A 20,433-nucleotide genomic window follows, 5' to 3' on the forward strand; every position below is an offset into this window, starting at 1 on the left:
GAAATAATGGAGGAAGTTACACAATATTGTTAGTGTACTCAATGTCACAGAATTGCTCACTTACAAATCGTTAAAATGATTTTTATGTTATGAATATTGTACCACAATAAAACAGTTAACAATAATAAAAAAGAGATGGGTGCAGTTTGGACTGGGGGAAGTGGGAGGGGTGACGGTGGGAGAAGAGGCCAGGCACTGCAGATATCTTGAAGGCGAGCACCAGGCTTTGCTGGTGGATGGCACGTGGAAGGCTACAGGCAGGAATCTAGGATGACAAGGATTTAAGCCCGAGCAAGAGGAAAATATATTTCCCAATTCCTGACATGGGGTGGGCTGTGGGCAGATCGGTTTGTGGGAAGAATCTCTGGGATATGATAGATTTGAGATGCTAATTGGACATCTGAATACAGGACTCACATTTCAAGAGACAATCAAAGCTAGAGATATTGCCGGCAGAGTCTGAGACTAGAGAGCAGGATGCCATCTCCTAGGGGTAGGAGAGAAGAGGAGAGAGATGTTCAAGGGCTGAGCCTTGTGTTACTTCAATACAATGAGGAGTAAGCAGTAAATACAATGAGGAGTAAGCAGTAAAGGGGGCTGAGAAACAGTGGCCAGTCAGTATGAGAAGCATGCATCTCTTGTCGCAGTTGTATCAGTTACCTACTGCTGTGTAACAAACAAAACTTTGCTGCTTGAAACAACAACTCTTCAGTATTCCTCACAATTCTGTGGGTTGGCTGGGTGACTCTTCTGCACTGTCTGGGTCTCCCACGTTGGGGGCTGTGGTTGGGGCAAGAACATCCAAGATGGTGTTGCTTATATATCTGGGTTGGTCTTGGCTGTCTGCCAGGGTGGCTCAGTTCTCTCCCAGGTGGTCTCTTTTCCTCCAGGAGGAAAAGACCAGCTTCCTCACCGCATGACAGCGGGATTCCAAGAGAGCAGAAGCAGAAGCTGCTGGGTCTCCCAAAGGCCTGCCCTTGGAGCTGTCACATCCTGCTGGTCAAAGCTATGAGGTCAGATCAGGTCCAAGGGGAAGGAAAACAGACCCCAGCTCCATCAGACCCCAGCAGCCTGCCATCAAGTACACGGGAAGGGGTGAAGTGTTGGTGGCCATTTTTGAAGGCCACCTGCCACAGTTCTGATTGTCTTCTATCTACAATTTATATACCCTATTAAATAAAAATGGGAATTTTGGCCAAGTGGTGTAATAGATACTGAAATAGGAGTTGGGGGGTGCTGGGAGTTAGTCTTGATGTTCCATGAGCCAACCACGTGCCTTTCAGCACATCCTTTTTCTTGCTTGAGCCTCAGTTTCCTCATTTGTTCCACCCGGGTTTCTTCTAAACTAAGTGAAAAAAATGCAAATAAGCACTTGGCACAGGAGCAGGGTACAGCTGATTGCTCAGCAAATGCCAGCTATCCTCACTGTTTTTCCAGCCTTAACATGCTCCAGGCCCACAGAAGCTCCTCGGAAAAGCACTTCCCTCTGCAGCTTTCACAGTTAGCAGGAAGGGATCTTTCCCAAACCCAAGGAACTCAACAAAGCAGTTTTCTAAAATCCTACTTCCTCTGTGTCTACCTTCTTGGGTGATGAAACATTTAAGAATCTGGCTGAGACAAGTTTTCATATGAGTTTCCTTCTGTGTTTCTTGGCTTGATAACAAGGACCCCACCACCCACAGGGATTGAGCGTCCCATGTGCCAGTTCTGGGCCACAGTCCAAGCAGGGAGGTATAATTCCCATTTTGCAGAAAAGCAAAGAGAAGCATAGCAAGGGTAAGGAACTTGCTCAGAGTCACAGAGCTGGTAAACAGTGGAGCCAGGATTTGAACCCAGGCCAGACATACTGGAAGTATCAGAGAAAATTCCCACTACTCTAAATCAGTGGCAGTTTGTAGGAGTGTGTGCTTTCCTGGGGAAGAGCCTCCCCCACCCCTCAACCCCGCTGAGTGGGGGGCTATATCACCGGACCCATACCCCCACAGCCTCTGGGCCTAAGAGCCCCCGGTCAGTCCATGTTAGCCCACGAGGGAGGCTTGTGTGAGTGTGTGAGACTTTGTGTGTGTGTGTGTGTGTGTGTGTGTGTGTGTGTGTGGGGCCTGTGTGTGTGTGTGTGTGTGTGTGTGTGTGTGTGTGGCCTAAGGGGTTCACTCCCAGGTGTGGACAAACGGATTGATACTTTGACATGCTGAACCTACTTCCCTTTGGTCCTCAGACCCATCTGTCGCTTAACTCGACAGATCCCACTGGGTCCCGCGGCGGCCCGGTCCCTGCGTCCCCCGGACGCACGGCCTCAGCGGTTCTCGGCTTGGCGCAGCTGCCGCAACTCCAGCGAGCGCCCAAACTGAAACCAAAACAGCCCGACGTCAAGTGTTAATCCCGAAGCGAGACCCGTGGGACGCATCGCAGCCCCGCCAGGGCCCAGGATCAGGATCCGCTCCTCCGAAACCCCTCCGGGACCCTACTCTGCCCGCCAGGGACTCCGCTGCGCCCGCACTCCCCTGGGTCCCCTCCACTGGTTGCAACCCTGTCCCTTTGCGTCTCCTTTCTGGACCTGGGCGGGCTCCAGGAGGCCACTTCCGACGGGGAAGGGGCCCCACGAGTGGGTGGTGCCGGAGGGCGGGGACAGGGGCGGACCTGCGGGGACACCAAGGGGCGCACCCTCCCGCGGTGCCTCTGCGGACTGAGGGCCGGGCGGGATGGCGGCGCGCAGCTTTGGCCGCGGCATCGGGCGGCTCCTGGGGGGTCTGCGCCGGGTGAGTGCGCCGTGGAGGGCGGTCTCGGGGCGCACACGCGGCGCCCCCGCCGCAGGGCAGCCGGGCTCGTACCTGGCGCTGAGCGCGCAGGCGGCCCGGGAGCCGGCCGCTTTCTGGGGACCGCTGGCGCAGGACACGCTCGTGTGGGACACCCCCTACCACACCGTCTGGGACTGCGACTTCAGCAGTGGCAAGATCGGCTGGTTCCTGGGAGGCCAGTTAAACGTCTCGGGTGAGTGGGCTGCGGGGGACCCCGGGCGCCTCCAACTCACGCTTCCGGAGAGGCTCGGAGAAATCCCGAGCTGAGCGGATTGGAACTGGCGAAGTGGCAGCCCCGCCTGAGCGCCCTCTGGTTATTCTGTCCGAGCGCTCTAAACCTTGGTGCCACCCCCACCCGTCGCCCGTCCCCAATCCCACCCGGGTCAGAGGCTCCAGTCCCCGCGCCCCGCGTCCACACCCGCAGAGACCCGCCACCCCCGAGGCCCGGCACCAGCCCGGCTTCTCTGCCTGCCCTCTCCCTAGTTTAATTCCTGGTTTCACCGCGCCACGGAGGACAAGTCTGCGAGCCACAGCGGGTTATTCCTGGGCCAGGCTGGGGTAGAGGCTGCGGGGCGCCCGGGAATCCCGGTTCCCCAGTTCGCGTCCCCGGGGCCCGAGGCGAAAACGAAAGGCGCCTGGCGGTTGTCACTGTCAGCTGCCTCTGCAGGCGGAGTCGCTGCCTGGGGACAAATTATGTCCACGTAAACAAACCGGGCTGCGGCGGGTGGCCCGGAGTGGGGCAAAGCCAGGCCGGGCCGCTGGAGTTGGTTACTTCTTTGCTCCCGGCCTGTGGGCGTGAAGGAAGGAACTGTGGGGCCTCCGTCTTTCCAAGCCACAGCTGTACCCCAAAGCCCCAAAGCCTGCTTTAGACCGGCGCTTGAGAGGGACTGAATTCACCTGTTTTGTTAAGATTTGGGGTTGACTGGACGTGGGGCATTACCCTCATCCCAATCTACAGGGCTAACTGGGCAGCAAGTGGGGGGAGACCCAGGGACTGGGGGCAGTGGCCAGTGGCACAGGGCAGGGCTTGGGTGTGTGGCCTGTGGTGGAGAGGACCCCAGCCAAGCAGTAGAGAGGGGCCCAGCTGCCCCAAGGATGGGGACCAGGGCCAAGTGGGGGTGCCTGCTGTTTAAGGAAAGGACCAGGCTGTTTTCATGGCAGGGTCGCTGGCCACAACCTGAGCTAGACCTCATGCTCTGGTTATTCTACTCCTCTTAGCCCCCCTTTATGAGGTGGGGGTGACCATGCCCATCTCCTAGCACGGTCCCTAGCACTTATGGGTGATCAAAAATGGTGGCAATTTTATTATATTCAGAGAGAGCCGTAAAATTACAGGGAGGATCTTGCAGTTATTTTTTCTAATGAAGAAACTCAAGGAAACTTTAGCCCAGTTTTTTTTTTTTTTTTTTTTTTTTTCTTCCCATACTGTGTCTTCCTTGGCTGGTTTAATCAGAGTCAGTCTCTTACTAGATAAGTGTTTTCTTTGAAACTGAGTCAGCAGCAGCGTCTCTGAACTAGTGGGAAAATCCCTCAGATTTGCAGAGTTGGCGGAACGTGCCCTTGAAGGGAGGGGAGCAGCTGATAGAGGATGGTAAAAAGTGTGCAGCAGCGTGGAGATTGCTGGGTGATGTTTCGCTCACAGATAAGACAGGGTGGACCTTGTGGGCTTTGCTTAGTCTGGAGTCCTGGTGTTGTCAGCAGGCGATTCTGTCATCCTCTTTCCTTCACTTATTTCCCCCAAAGAAGCAGCTTTGGTGGCTACCTTACCCGGAAATTGAGCCTCAGAAAACCGACTTGTAGAAAAAACACCCAGCTGTTCAGTAGCATTCTCACCTGGAATGTGGATGCTAATCACCCGTCTGGCCAGGAATAGCCCTGCCTTTTGCCAGAGGTGACAGTATGAAAAAGAACCAGGCCAGCCCACAGCTGCCCTGGAGGCCACCTAGTAAGGTGGGGATGGGTGTGCACGCTTTGGCCTGAGGCGCTTGTTGTGGGGGATGAAGTCAGCATGATGGTGGTTTGTTCAAGGGGTACCACATTTAAAAAAAAATTTAATTTTGAAATAACTCAAACTTACAGGGAAGTTGCAAAAAAAATGATACAAAAGAAGCTAGAGAGCTCCAACATACTACCAACCTAGATACCCAGATTTATCAACTATTAAGTGTGGCATTTTCCCACATTTGTTAATCATTGTCTGTCTGTCTATCTATCATCTGTCTTCTACATCTATCTTCTAAACCTTTGAGAGTTGCATCCACCATGCTCCTCTAACAGTTAACACTTCCCTGTACATCTCTGAGAATAAGCACATTAACTTACATAACCACCATAATTTCAGTGCTCATGTTCTGGCAACTAAACATAGATAAAAAGCTGACAGTCTATTCCAACTTTCCACTTGCCCCACTGATGTTCTTTTGGGCATCTTCTTCTCCAGTATTAGTTTCACCCCAGGTTCATGGATTGCATTTAATTGTCATTGTCTCTTTAGTTTCTCTCTCTCGTGTTTGAATTGTGCTAATGCAAATGCAATGTAAGATTTCCCATCTCAGCCACCCAAAGGGGCATCACTTCTGAAACTTCCATTACCCCTTCAAGAGTACCAGGGGTTCTCAAAGTGTGTTCCTCCACCAGGATCATCTGCATTGTCTGGGAACTAATTAGCAATGTAAATTCTCAGGGCTCATCCTTTACCTCTGGAATCAGAAACTCACTGTAGGGGGTAAGGCCCTGCATTTGTATAAACAAGCCCTGCAGGCGATCTGTCCTGGTACAGGCTAAGTTTGAGAATCACCCATCTTCTATACCCCCAACCTGGGAAGACAAAGGTACTTCTACAATGGTCAGAATTGGAGTGAGTGTCCTGGAGAGAACCCTATTAAACAAACAGACAAACAAGCAAACCGTGTTTTCTAGGTGGCGCAATAGAGTTTAGTGGTCAGGGGGGTGTCTATAGAATCACATCTGGTTTGTATCCCTGCCTTGCCTTGCATTGTTCTTGGCATCCCTTTCCACTTCTGTGAAATAAGGATAGTATGTAATTGAATTCTCTTCTCGTTACTGTTGTTGCATAGCAAACCACCCCCAAGCTGAGGGGCATAAGGCAGACCACCCCCAAGCTGGGGGGTCACAACTTTGGACAGGGCCCCACGAGGCTGGCTTCTTTCTGCTCCCATGTGTGTCTGCAGCTGGAGTCCTCTGAGAGTTTCTTTAGTGGCCAACCTGGTAACTTGGCTGGGGCTCCCAAGGGCTGGGTTCAGCTGGAATGCTGGCCCAGAGAACCTTACACAGGGCTTCCCCATGTGCCTTGAGCTGTTCACGGCATGGTGGCTGGGAGAGAGGAAACCAAGGCTATGGGAAAATCAAGGCCCAGGCAGTCAGGCTCTTCTGACCCAGCCTAGTTTGACTTTGGAAGGTTGGGAGACGTGTTTGCATCAGTGTATTTAACAATGGGCATATCAACAGCCTAGGACAATTTTAGGATGAAATGAGAAAATGCTGCAGAGCGTGTCTCCAGCACAGTCTAAGTATCCAGTCACTGGCCATCGTTGTTTGTTAATGAAGCGTGGGAGAGGCTATGTCCTCTGCTTTGGCCTTCAGCAGGGAGGGCTGCACTTCCTTTGAAGGAGACGAGATGGGTCCGTGCAGCATGGTTCAGTGGGTTCAGTGGGAAGCAGGCTTTGGGTAGATACTCTTGGAAAGCTCACAGTGTCCTGCCCACCCCAGGGGTCTGGGATAGCCAGATAACACACAGACTGGGATGTTTTAGCCAGCCGCAGGATTTTTCAGGGAGGGCAGGAAGGGAGCCTCTAGCCTCTCCAGTGGCTGCCTCTATTGCATTTACGTAAAACTGCTTTGCAGAAGGTTCTTTGGAAAGCCAAGTTCTAAAAAGGATCCTTTCCAGTCTTTAAAATTTGTCTCCGTCATCTGTAGGTCTCAACAGATGTTTCTGCTTTGTGGTGTGTAAACTCAAGATGTCAGGAAGTTGCAAATGCAGAAACCGAGAGTAAAGAAGTGTGTTGTTTTCAAAGTTCACAGCTAAGCTCTGTTTTCCAAACCCCCAGATCTGACTCTGAATTTTTAAAAAATGTGTATATTCTTACTTTCTAGCAGGGGTGTGGAGAAACTATTTTTAGCCAAGTATTTAACATTGAGGGCTTTTCTGGAGAATTTTGGAACACTAATTGCAAGAACAGAAACCATTGCACTGCAGCTTTCTCCTCTCTGTGACTTGCCTGACAATAACTCAGACTGGCAGATACGTGGATAATGGCCAGATGCTGCACTCAGAGCTTCCTTTATCTGTCAGTGATTAAAGTAACTTGTGACCATCTTTCAGGAAATCTACCTGAAAATGCAGTCCTCGGGAGGGGGGTCTTTCAGAAGAGACCCCAAATTCTCCCCAAATCATCACTTTAAGTAGCGGATGCTTCTGGAAAGTTGGCAAATATTTGTGACTGATGCAATATCTTAAAATGTGCTTGGGAGGTTTTCCATTTGCAGGAAGCCCATTGTGAATCTTTTTGTGCATGTTAGCTCCCTGGTGTCTCTTGATTAAAGTGGAATTTCTGTATCTTAAAGAGGTGGCGAGGGAGGGGTGTGTTCAAATAACCAACAAGAGTTCTTGAAAATGTTTACCTGAGTGTGTGTCATTTCTTAAACGGAAACGATAAAGCTCTTTTAGTACATTTTTAAAGAAAAACAACCCCAAACCCATGAACCATGGACAGGCATTTGCTTAAAAGCTTCCAGTGCTGTAGGTGCCTGGTGGTGGAGACCTGAGCTGGGGCCTCTGCTGCCAGGGGCCTAAGCTCATCTAATTCTCACAGCTTCAGCAGCAAGTGGCAGGTGGTTCCATTGTACAGATTTGGAAATAGAGGCTCCAACTCACATACAGCAACGACAGCCTGGAAAATGCCCCCTGGTGCCACCGAGTCTCCATTCTCAGGAGGAGATAGGCAATAAATCAGAGAATAAGTGAGCCCATGCTGGGGTAACATGGGGAGAGAACCCCCATGGGAAAGGGAACTTTGGCACTGGGTCCCTGCCTTGGGTGGGGTGGGGTAGCAGAGCCAGCATACTGTCCCAGAACCAGCACTGGGCAGGGCAAGGGAAGTAAATGAGTGGACTGGTGGCCAAGCGTAATTGGAAGATGAAGGGGGAGAGATGTTCTGTGCTGGGAAATCTGGAAAAGGCTTGAAATAGGAGGTGGGGTTTGAGCTGAACCTTAAATTACACTAAGCTCCTTGCCCAACTCTTCTTGGAAATGTTTGGAAATGGAATTTTCTTGTCCTGCTGCCAGGTTCTTTGAGTGGAAGTAATTTTTTTTTTTTTTTTTTTTTATGGTAGAGATGTAAGAATTTGCTCCCTTTTTCTCTTCTCTTCCTTCCTTGTTTTTCTCCCTGTGATGGTTGCAAAAGCAGGGCTATGAATATGTATTAAAAGCCAACATGCCTGGCATTTTAGGGCTACCATCACCCAAGACCCCACCCTGTACTTTTCCTAGGAGTCTCCTTGCAAACTTTTCCTCTGGGAATGCGGCAACCCTATCCCACCGTCTTGATGGGGAGCTTAATTCCTACAGTGGCACCCAGAGCCAGGCATGGTTACACCCACCCTGCGGATTAGGGAAACTGAGACCTAGTTAAATAACCAAGCCATTGTCCATCGCTGGTGGTTGGAAGGGGCAGACTCCAGCCTATGGGTCTGTAATCATGGCGGCAGGCTGTTAGCCAGGGGGGCCTGCCTGATGTCCTACGGAGTTGACAGGTGTCCCACAAGAGAAAAAATCCTCTGGAAAACCTTCATTGATTTTTCTAATGTTGATGTGTATGTGTCTGTACACATGTACAGTACATGTGTCTGTCTGTCAGAGTGGGGTCCTGGATCAGCAGCAACAACCCTCAGATGCAGCCACATTGAGACACACATGCAGACACACAGATGGGCACACAGACACATCCAAACAGACACAACAGATAGACACACTGATGTCAGGTTTATTGTGTAAAACCAGGTTCTGCTAATGAGCCCTGTGTGCTCAATTTGTTTTCTTGCTTTTCCTTGCTTCTATTTTTGGGGCATTTCTTCTCTGTCATTTTTCTGGTAGTTCAAAGAAATTCCCAGTGCTGGTAAGTGGTAGTAACATTTTTTTCCCTGGCATCTGTCTTTACTTATTAAAGTTTTCAAGGTATAGCTTCCATATGGTGAAATGCACACATTCTCAGTGACAACTTTTTCAGTTTTGATGAATGCATACACTTGTGCAAAGTACGCTGCCAGCCAGACACAGGTCATTCCCAGCACCCCAGAAAGTTCTCTCCTGCCCCTTCCCCAGTAGCCTCCTTCCAGGAAACAACCTCCTATCAGGGGATTTTGCACTCTAATATGTATTCAGACTGGAAAGTATGTTAACAAAAGTAAAGGTAACTTTAGCTTATTAATTCTCAACCATCTAATGTCCTTTTTAAAAACAATATTATGGTAACATATATAATATATATGGTCCATAAGCTATAAGGTAACTTACATAGTACACAGATTTGTCATTTTATCCATTTTTGAGTGTACACTTTGGAGGCATTAATCACATTCACAATGTGGTGCAACCATTGCCACCGCCCGTTATGGAAATTTTTCATCACCCTAAACTGGAACTCTGAACCCTTATGTAAAGCAACAACTCCCCAATGTCCCCTTCCTGATAACCTGTACTCCACTTGCTGTCTCTATGACTGTGCATATTTTAGGTATTTCCGTGTTGTAGCACGTGTTGTAACTTAATTGCTTTTTATGGCTGAATACTATTCCATCGTATGGATAAACCACATTTTGTTTATCCACTCTTCTGTTGATGGATACTTAGGTTGTTGTCATATTTTGGCAATTGTCAATAATGCTGCTATGCACATTGGCATACAAATATCTGTTTGGAGTCTCTGCTTTCAGTTCTTTTGAAAGAATGTATATTCCTAAGACTGGAATTGGTGGATCATATGGTAATTCCATGTTTAACATTTTGAGGATCTGCCAAATGATTTTCCATGGAGGCTGCACCATTTTATATCCCCACCAGCAATGCATGATGGTTCCCATTTCTTCTCATCCCTGCCAACACTTATTTTCCATTTAAAAAATAATAATTAACCTAGTAGGTGTGAAATAGTATCTCCCTGTGGTCATCTAACATCCTTTTATCCCTTTGTGTTTTGTGTCACAAGTCTTTGAAAAATGCCACTTTCTGTTCAAATGAAAAATGGGACTGAAGAGATCATTCTGGGGCTTCGTGAAGTCTTGGTTTCTCCCTCCTAGAGAATCTCTTTTTTAAGATGCTTAAAATCTCTCTTTTAAGATGCTTGTCTGAATTGTTAATGTAAATGGTGGTTTAGATTCTAGACCCATAAACTCAGACTTAGGAGGATTCTGCACCCTGTCATAATTGTAAATTAAAGGGACAAACCAACCAGAAGAGGCCCTGGGCTTTTCCGATGCAGCTCCTGCCACTTGGCAGCCTGTTCCCCCATTTGTGAAGTGGGGTCTGTCACCCTCACCCTGGCCTGCTGCTGGGGTCAAAAGAGGCTGCCAAGTGCCAGCCAAGTTCAAGCGCTCCATCAGTGGCCGCTGGGGTTGGTGGCTGAGCTGCATGGGCGGCTCTCACCTCTCAAGACTTGGGGGCAGGGGACTTGGAGAATGGGGTGGCTTTGGCAAGAGTGAGCTTAGCTAGAGGTCAGAAGCAGGTAATGCTTGGGGGGGTGGAGAGGAAAGCCAGTCAGCCGGAGCAGGGGAGTCATGGGGAGATGGGGAGCGGGTGAAGTGGGGAGAGGGAGGCAGGTTAGTTGGGAAAGAGTGTTGAGTGAAGGACTGTGCACTCATCCTCAGCCACTGGCTTGGGCTCTTTCTGGTGCCTTCCGTCTTCCCTTACTGCATCAGTCTGGGAATCCAGGATAGATGAGATGTGTAGGCATTGCATTTGGGGAAACACCTGTGTGAGAGAAGTGGAAGGTTAGCCGGGCCTGCTGGGAGAGCATCAGCCCATGAGGCAGTTCTGGCCCAAGTGGAACCCAGGCCAGGGGTGGGGAAAGGAGGTGGATGTATTCTAGAATGTTCCAGAAGGCCATGCTGCCTGATAAATCAGGGAGCCTGCCGAAATCCTCTAGCCACCATCATCATCTCGGAGTGGCTCAACTGCTGTCTGAGCTTCAAGAGCATGTGGACAGGGCTGGACTGGCTTCCTCCAGTTGGTTGTTCCCAGGAAGTCAAGGCTATGGGTGTGGGGTGGTGTGAGCCTGCTATGTATTCCTGCCCCACCGGAGATGGATTGCCACAGCCTGTAATCGATGCAGTGCTTGTTTGCCAGAGCCTGGGACAAGGCATGCCCCTGAGAGTGAGGTGCAGGGGGCTGATGGCCCCAGAGCTATTCCTAGTTCTCATTTCCCCGCACACCTGGGGACTGGCTATGGGCAGGCAGGCTCAGAAAGGCGAACCTGGCGTTGGGGATGGGCAGGGCTCCAGCCTCACCAGCCAGAGCAAAGCTCATTGTGACACCAAATAAACAGTGGACAGGATATTAGCCGAGGTGCCACGAACACAATCCTTCTAATCTCGAGGTTTACGGTAAACCTGCAGAATGGACCTTCTGTGTTTGTGGACAGGTCACGTGATTTGAGCTTGGGTAACTGGTGGGGGTGGGGAACAGAGCCTTCCGGAAAACCAGGCTGGCATTTTCCCCTCATTGCATCACTTCTTGGAGCTGAGGTATAGTGGCTACTTTTCTGGTGGGGGGCAGTGGGGGTGGGGGATTTGGATCCTGGTTCTGGTTCATTCCACTCTGAGGGGGGATGGATGAGATGATCCCTGGGCACTGAGAGAGGTGGTGGGAAGGGCCAAGGAGTAATGTAGGGGCAGGGAGTGTCCTTTCCCACAACTGCCATCTGTCCAGCTTTGGCTGCAGGTTAGAGCCCCCAGGGAGCTTTGGAAGCAACAAGGCCTGGGTTCTGCCCTTGGCTGCATGAGTCAAAGTAGATAGGTAGGGCCAGGCACTTTCAAAAAGTTCCCTGGTGGATGCCAAGGTGCTGCCAGGGTTGGCACCACAAGCGTGAAGGGACTGAGTGTTCATGGAGACACCCTTGCACCCTATTTGTGCAGGAGCTGAGTCACCCTTCTCCTTACCAGGAGGTAGAGAACCTCACTGTTGATAAGGGAAAGTTCCCTCTCCCTGGAGGTTAAGCCCCAGCAAACAAGACACACCCCAGTTTTATTCTCAAAAAGCTGCAAGTGTGGCGCTCAGAAAACCTTTTGTTTTCTTACAGTTAACTGCTTGGATCAGCATGTTCGGAAGTCCCCAGAGAGTGTTGCTTTGATCTGGGAGAGAGATGAGCCTGGGACCGAAGTGAGGATCACCTACAGGTATGGGGTGTCCCCTGCTGGCGTCCACAGCAGCCAGCGTCCATCTGCCCATGCCCTTGTGGCCTCTGTGTCCCATAGAGCACTGTCCCCTGGCTCTGGCCCCCATCACTGTCTAGGAAGCCTGCAGCAAACACACATGCTGCACCTCTGCAGAATGGCTCTCCCAGCTTGGAAGGAGGCCTGGCTTTTTCTTGACCTTGGCTTGGCAATATCTGGTGTCTGTAGATTCCAGTAGGAGGACTTGGGTCTTTTGAAATAAAGGGGATGAATGTAGAGGGGAGGTTTTCAGCAGGGTCCTGTGGGCTTGTCTGTCTTGGGGAGGGGATGTCTGTGTACAGGGGAGCAGGTTTTGGATTTGCCAAGGTGCTCCTGTCCCAGGAAAAGCAAACCTGCATGCAAGTGGGATAAAACACACGTTGGAGCAACAAAAGCCAGTCTCATATTCTTAGTGCACTTATCAGAGAAGGACGATAAATAAAATCAAGTCTCTCCGAGAGGGGGTATGCCGGAAATTATATCCTTTGATTCCTTAAACAAATCCTTTTGCATTCTACACACCCAGCACCACTCTAGACATTGCGTGTGCATGAGCACTGGCCCTTGCAAAGCACGGCTTCCCGTAGGGGGTTGTCTTGCTCAGAAGTCTCAGTTGCTTTCCGTGTTTGCAGGGTGCCAGTCCTCTCTTCACCTTGGGTAGAGCTCCCTTTGCTTCAGTCTCAACTTGCCTTTGCAACGGTACCTCAGACCCATGCTGTGACTGTGTGTCCTTTATCACCACATCTTCTCCCCCCACCTCGTCAAGTACGATCCCTCTGTGGCTGGGTGGCTTGGCTTTTCTTGCCCAGTCATTCGACAAGTTTTCATTGAGCTCCTTTGTATCAGTCAGGTCAGGCTGGGATGCGATGTAGTAACAAACAGTTCCCAAGTGCACGGTAGAGTGTGGCTGGTGGTCCCTTTGGATTGAACAGTCAGGAAGGGCTCCCTGAGGAGGTGACAGGAAGTGACATTTAGACTGAGGTCCTGCTGGGACACAGGCGGGATCAGCCCTGAGAAGATGGGGTGGGGGTGGGGGAACACCCCAGGCCCTTCTGTTACCAAGGGCCAGAGAGGAGAAGCCTGTGGTTGGGGTGATGGATGTGAGGGCGATGCAGTCAGAGGAAAGTGTGGAGAAGCAGGCCCAGAGTTGGGGGACTGAGGGTGGCAGCAGCCCTCCCATGCTTGGGCACTTTGGGGTGAGTGCCTCTCGCAGTTTCCTGTTTGTTCTCAAACTCAGACCAAATCCACTGACCCTGGTGAACCCATGACTTATGGATATGGTGAGATGACCTTGTTAATCAGCTCCAGCTCCAGGCTTGCCCTGTCCCACTCGTCCCTAGACCCCACCTTATCTCAGCGGCCCTTGGAGCTGCCAGGGCCTTGACCACGTGGCCGCGTTGGTCTTGCTCCCTTGCCAACTTGCCTCCTGCACCAGACCGAGCTCAGGGACTGTGCGAACTTCTGTCTCTCTGGTTCCTGGTTATGAGGCAGGAAATCTGGCTCCTCTGTATGGTCCTCGGTGTCGGGGGAGTGCTGGGCTCCCCCAGACTGGCTGAGGCAGATCCCTGATATTCTGTGCAGTCTGCAGTTTAAGGAGCATGGCTTTGATGAACAAATGGATTCAGCTACTTCTTTACAATGCGATTTATTTGTGAGCCTAGCTCCCCCTGAAAAGGGATTTGGGATGGCGGCTGCCTCGGGAGCCCCTTCTGAAGTAAAAGATGAAGGCTGTCTGTGTCGGGGGGTGGACCCCAGGGGGTGGAGCTGGCTCAGCAGTGGCACCTCACACAGCTATTTACTTTCATCGGTGTCGGTCTTGGGCACTCCTGGACCTGGGGGCAGGTGATGATGCACTTGCCCCTTTTGGCTGGGAGAGCCCTCGGTGAACACTGAGCTCAGCTTGCGTGGGCTTGGTGAGCACATAGTCATAGCAACCATGCAGACCCTTCAGAACCACGGCCAGCGTGTGCCAGAACCCGAGTGACCTCAGCTCCATTTCACTATGGCTGTCCCTCAAAGGATGGACTGACAAGAACAGGCAAATCATTCCATTATTTTTTCTCTCTCTCTCTCAAAAAAAATAAACGGGCTTCTCCTGGAAAGGCTGTACTGCCCCGTCTGGTCTCAGTGCTGGATGATGATTTCTATTTATTGTTTTAACATCCTGGGATGGAGCCTTCAAAACGGGGCCACATTGGCATCTTCTGCCTGACGACCAGCTCCTGCAGCATGGCCCCTGACCCTCGTTCCACCAGGACCTGGTCTGCACAATTCTTTTGATGCGGCACAATTCCCCAAAATCACTGGAGACCTTGTTACAACCTGAACTGACAGCTCCTTCCCCAAGTGACTGCCCAGATGAAAGCTCTCCTGGCTCTTTCTGGAACCTTCCATGGCTGAGATAGCAGGTGGCACTAGCAGCCTTTATCTGGGCAGATGCACTCCGATGTGCACACTCACACACACACACCATCCCTGTGTGTGTGTGCACACACACTGGCACGTGCATGCACAGACACACGTGCATTTCAGTGGTGATCCTTTCCTGGGCACACTCCCACCACCTGCCCTCTGGGTTCTGGGATGTGTTCCTCCCAGGCACTCGGGCTCCCTAACAGGGATCCCCTCACCACTGCCTGATGGTGGATCTTTATGTGGCTGTCAACGTTTGGCTGTTCTGAAGCCTGGCATTTGTTCACTTGGGCACAGACCTTTCAGTGGGGCATGGGCGGGTAAGCCGAGCAGGTCAGCTTTGAGGAGCACCCGACATCCTCGCCTGCTCTCTCCCCACTTCCCCTCGTTGCCCACCCTGCTTGCTTGCCCTTGGCCTTGTGAGCCCAGAGCTGAAGGTGACACTGGCTGGAGCCAGTTCAGAGAAGCAACCATCAGAGATGACCCGGGAGGCTCCCACAGGGTCCCAGATGCCGCCACTCGAGCAGTCGGGGCTCTTGTGTCTGTGCTGGCTGGAGGATCTGGGCCAGAGGGCTGTCCTGCCCAATCTCCGGCTTTCCTCTGCCCATGAACTGGAAGGAAGGCCACCCTCGGCCCTCCCGCCACCACTGAGGGGGCCCTGTGGAGCCAGGCAGTCAGGGGCAGGGGCAGGGGGCCAGCGAGTGTGCAGATAGTCAGATGGCTGCACCGTCTCATCGTCAGCATGGGCTTCTGGGCTTGTTATCTACATAAAAAGGTTTTCTTTCCATTTTTGTTCAAGGAGGCAGATTCTGGGGACCTCTGGGGCTGGGGATGTGCAGATATACAAGCTCCTTTCCTTTGAGCAGGTAGTGGCTTTGGGCCCACCTGCATGGGCTGGTGTGGACCTTCCTGCCTGGAGCCTAGGGGTCTGGGCAGGGGTTTTCTCACTGGGGATGGCTCCCGGGCATGGTGGTGGGCAGACCCCGGGTACTTCAGCTTGAGGTGTGTGTGGATGCCCTGGGGTCAAAGGGCAAGAAGGTTGGGATGTTGTGGGGCTGGCCTGCCATGGGTGACTGTGCCACAGTGGCCCCCAAATGAGCTCATCTCTGTCCAAGACCTCTGCATTGTGCTCTGAACTTGAACTTGAGCCCAGACGTGCCCACTGCCACTAAGCAATGGGACCAGGTCTTAGCGCTGGCCAGCTCTGTGACCTTGGGACCATGACCTTGGGCCTTGGCCTGTTCCTCTGTAAAATGGATGAGATGAAGCCTGCTGTTCCCACCCCCCAGCAGGGCATGGGGGCAGCATGGTGGTCCCGACTGGCATCATACAACATGGTGGGAGAGAGCGGGACATCTGGGTGTGGCCTGGGAAAGTACAGGTGCTTCCAGGTGTGCACGTGCGACCCGAGTACAGCTCCCGCTGAGGCTGAATCCTGGAGTGGCTGGGACTGTGTGGTCATCCGAGTTCGGTGGATTTGTCATCCCGGGTCCCAGGGTGGCGGGGGGTGGGGAGGCACAGTGGCCCAGGGCCGGTGGCCTGGGGCTGCTGGGGCTGGTGGAGCTGGGTGGCATTTTTCAGGGGGCATGTTTGGGGGTGAGGAGGGATAGCGGGGCTTCAGCCGGATGGACTCGCATCCACCAAAAGGCTCTCCAGGCCCCTCGTGCCTGAACCTTGTTCTCTGAAGTAATTCCTTTAGCCAGCAAATTCCTTTATTAGAACACTGGGCAATTGAAGGGAAGGATAATTAATCGACCTAAAGAGGTAGTTGGGTGGGGCCTTGTGGGGGTGGAGGCAACCCCGTGACCCCACCTGTGTGGGGCAAAGTCGCTGCCCAGGGGGGGCCTCCCTCCGGGTGGGGCAAAGCAAAACCCTTGTCTCGCCGCCCCCTTCCCACCTGTGCAGGCGGCCGAGTGACTCAGATGGCAAAACTTTGAGACTTCGTCCTAGAATGCACACCCCGACCCTCCGAATCTGTCAGGAAACACCCTATTACCTGGAAAGTGCTGGAAGGTCTTGTCCTTAGGACGTTGGCTTGCAGATGTTAAAGCTCAGAAGCGCCTTGCACCTCTCTATAAGTGACAGTTTACTTTCCTCTGTCATTCTTTTGGGTGGGCTCCCGTTCTTCAGATTTCATTATTTTAAAATGTCTGTATCTTGGGCCTGCTGTTCAGACGGTCCCTTCCTGGAGTGCATCTTGTATATTGAGCTAAACCACGTTCCGCGGCTTTCCTGAGGGTTCTTGAAGCTCCCACGGTGGCAGAGGTTTAATTCGAGGAGCACATGTAAGCCTTCCAGCGCCTGTCTGGGGGCAGGGCTCTGCTTTTGTGAGCCCCTCCCCGCCATGCAGGGCTGTGGGGGTGGCTGTCAGTGGGCGGTCGAGGGCAGATGTTGCTGCCACCCCTGAGGGGGCTGTTTGTGGGGGACCGGGCCATGCCACTCCAGTCTCATCCCTCCTCTGCTCTTGGAGGCTCCAGCCGGTGGGGTCTCCATTCCAGACCCTTCCTGGGAACTCCTTTCTCCTCCTGGATGGACAAGCCTTAGATGCCCTGAGTTGTCGATGTGGTGTCCAGTTGACAAGAAAATGCACGGGAGAAACATGAAAACCCAGTGGAAAGGAGCTGGCCCTGGCTGCCTGTCCTCCACACAGGGCCTGTGCCTTGAGTTGGCGCTCACCCCACAGCCTCAGTCAGTGGCGTGAGGCTGGAAGGAGCCACTCCCTGCTAACAGGAACTTGGCTGTGGCGTCTCTTTCTCCTGGTGGGTGCTGCCTTTGGCTGCATGGAGCAGGGCTGGTGCTCCCACACTTTAGGGGTGCTGAGCCCCAGAGCTGAGCCTGGGAGGGGGGCTGCAAGGAAGGGTATGTGCCTGCCTGCTCCAGTGTGCACTAGTTCATGCACCTGGACCCCAGCACCTTCCTGTACATGGCCCTTCTTCGTCACGGTCCCCTACAGGTGGTGACCCTCCAGCACTTGGCTTCCTGCTGCACCCGGTTACCCCAGTCCTTGGCCTCCCACCTGGCCTGTGGCCCCCTCCCCGCACTGGGACTCCCTGGCCATGTTTCCCTGGCATCTGGCTTCTTGGCACTCAGCCCCCACCCAGCACCCAGCTCTCCTGGCACTTGGATCCCTGGCACCCGGCCCTCCAGCACTGATCTGATGTGACTCCTTTGTTCCAAGCTCACTGCCAGCTGGGACAAGGGGCATCAGGATAACTCCTGGTTCCCCGTAACAGTGGCTGTGCTGGCTGTGGGGTGTAGCAGGGAGGGCTGGGAACTGGGGGGCCCCGGGTCAGCTCCCTGGTCTTGGACAGCCTCAGGGCCTTGCCCCGAGCCTGAACCTGTTGCCTCGGGGCCTTTCCCAGCTTGCGGGCCTGAGCCCACCTGGATTGTCTTAGTTTATGTTCACAGCTGCCCTTGAATCTAAGGACAAGGACACTGAACCTGGACAGCTTCCGGCCTTTCCAGGTTTTCACGCTGTGGTGAGTTCAGAGCAAGGGATTCACCTGGCTTTTACCTGGCTCCGTGGCCTGTAAGCAGATGCCCACTGCTGGCCTTGTGTTCTAGCTCTGCGTGTGGAGGTGACACAGTGTTTCACCAGAGAGGGATATGTCCAGGTCTCTGGGGGCCTCAGAGGACAAGCTGGCATGCAGGAGGCTCTAACAGCAGCACGACAGGAGGGGGCATTGGTGCCAGAGGGCTCAGGAGGGGATGGGATGGCAAGGCTGGGGTGGTGGACTGGGGCACTAGGAGGTGGCCACCCCGGTGGGAAAGAGAATGAATGGGGAGGGGGGTTGGTGTTGGATGGGCCTCAGGAAAGCCTGGGAGCCACCGCAGGGGTTGTGTGCGGGGGGGGTGGTGGTGATGCAAGGGGTGCCAGGGTACCCTGTCTCCAGACCCTCCTGTGGCTGTCTCAGACCCCATCTGAGCTAGGCAACACTAGGATGTTGGGACAGGAGAGAGGCTTGAACCTTCCCACCCGTGAATCCAGTTAAACTTCCTTCCAGAAGCCCCGAGAGAGGCTTCTCCTGTTGCCGCTTCCACGGGTGACTGGCAGCTCTGGTGTATCCGTCCGCTCCCGGACTGGGCAGATACAGCCCCACTCGTCCCCCTGGCTCTGCTTGGAAAGGGCTTTGGGGAAAGTGAAGAAACCTTGACCAGTTGATGAGGCCCTGTGGACATGGAATTTAGAAGAGGTCCTGTGGGACTTTAATCAAATGCAAAATCTTCAGAAATTCCTCATGGCCTCCAAAGATGCCTGAGAAGGGGATTCAGGCAGCTTGAATGACTTTGTGTCACTCCGGTAGGGACCCTAATGCTGGGGCTTTCCACCACAGGTGAAGGTTTCAAAAATCCGGCATCCAGGCCCTGCCTCGGGCCTGCTGGATCGGGATCTCTGGGTGGGGTCTGGACTTGGAACACTTTCCGGGTAACGCGGCTGGGGTGGGAATGCATCAGGCAGGATGCGGCGGCAGAGCACGGAAACCACGACAGCCCTTTAAAGCAGAGAGGGGCGTTCAGTGTGACTGGAAGCACACACATGGGCCTTGTTCATCCTGAGCCAGTGACCCAGACAAAAGCAAGCTGGCATCTGCCTTCTCGTGCTGAGGAGGTGGCACTGGAGGTGCCCACCAAATTTCACTAATTCTCTTCCCGTTTCTTATCCTGCCTTTTCCTGCAATGCTTATGGTTCTCATGTGTAGGATGTCTTTCAATGAGCCTGGGACTTCACAGTTGGTCCTTACACCCACCATTTTACAGACGGGGTGATCAAGCCCCAAGAGTGCCAGAGCTGGGGATGGGCCCTGTCGTGGTTTGGAGCTATTATGTACCCCAAAAGGCCATGTTCTTTTAATTCATTCCTGTGGGTGCACACCTATTGTGGGTAGGACCTTTTGGTTAGGTTATTTCAATTGAGATGTGATCCAGTCCACTCAAGGTGGGTCTTAATCCTTTTACTGGAGTCCTTTATGAGAGGATGTTCTAGTTTGCTAATGCTGCAGAATGCAAAACACCAGAGATGGATAGGCTTTTATAAAATGGGGGGTTATTTAGCTACACAGTCACAGTCTTAAGGCCACAAAACGTCCAGTAACACATCAGCAATCGGGTACCTTCACCGGAGGATGGCCAATGGCCTCCGGAAAACCTCTGTTAGCTAGGAAGGCAGCTGGCATCTGCTCCAAAGCTCCAGCCTCAAAACGGCTTTCTCCCAGGACATTCCTCTCTAGCAAGCTTGCTCCTCTTCAAAACATCACTCCCAGCTGCACTCTCTTTCCTCTTTGAGTCAGCTCATTTATATAGCTCCACCGATCAAGGCCCACCCCGAATGGGTGGGGCCAAGCCTCCATGGGAACATCTCATCAAAATTATTTCCCACAGCTGGGTGGGGCACACTCCAAGCAAATCTAACCAACACCAAAACTTCTGCCCCACACAAGACCACAAAGATAATGGCATTTGGGGGACACAATACACTCAAACCGGCACATTCCACCCCCTGGAACCCAAAATGGCATTATCTTTCCAAATACAAAATACATTCATTTATCACAAAAACTTAAATCATTTCAGTAACAAAAGTTAAGTACAAAATCCCATCAAAATAAGTTTAGGCTTGGTCAGTTCTAAGGCATAATTCCCCTCTAGCTGTGGATCTGTGAACCTAGAACAAGTTATGTGCTTCCAATATACAAAGGAGAGACATTCATAGGATAAACATTTCCATTGCCATAAGGAGAAACAGTAAGGAAAACAGGGTTAACAGGAGCAAAACAGTTCCTAA

The 20,433-nt window shown here is 52.3% G+C and overlaps 1 protein-coding gene across 1 annotated transcript in view; it reads left to right on the forward strand.

Moving 5' to 3' along the window:
• The first annotated feature begins 2,664 nt into the window (after positions 1–2,664).
• ACSS1 (acyl-CoA synthetase short chain family member 1) overlaps positions 2,665–20,433 on the forward strand; it is a 50,926-nt gene continuing 33,157 nt past the window's right edge. The window contains exons 1-2 of the mRNA XM_037810901.1: positions 2,665–2,988; positions 12,107–12,203. Coding sequence (XP_037666829.1) covers positions 2,700–2,988; positions 12,107–12,203 — 386 coding nt within the window. The 5' untranslated portion in view covers positions 2,665–2,699. The remainder of the gene's footprint in view (positions 2,989–12,106; positions 12,204–20,433) is intronic.

This window comes from Choloepus didactylus, chromosome 19, assembly GCF_015220235.1.
Source record: "Choloepus didactylus isolate mChoDid1 chromosome 19, mChoDid1.pri, whole genome shotgun sequence".
Taxonomy (NCBI): domain Eukaryota; kingdom Metazoa; phylum Chordata; class Mammalia; order Pilosa; family Megalonychidae; genus Choloepus; species Choloepus didactylus.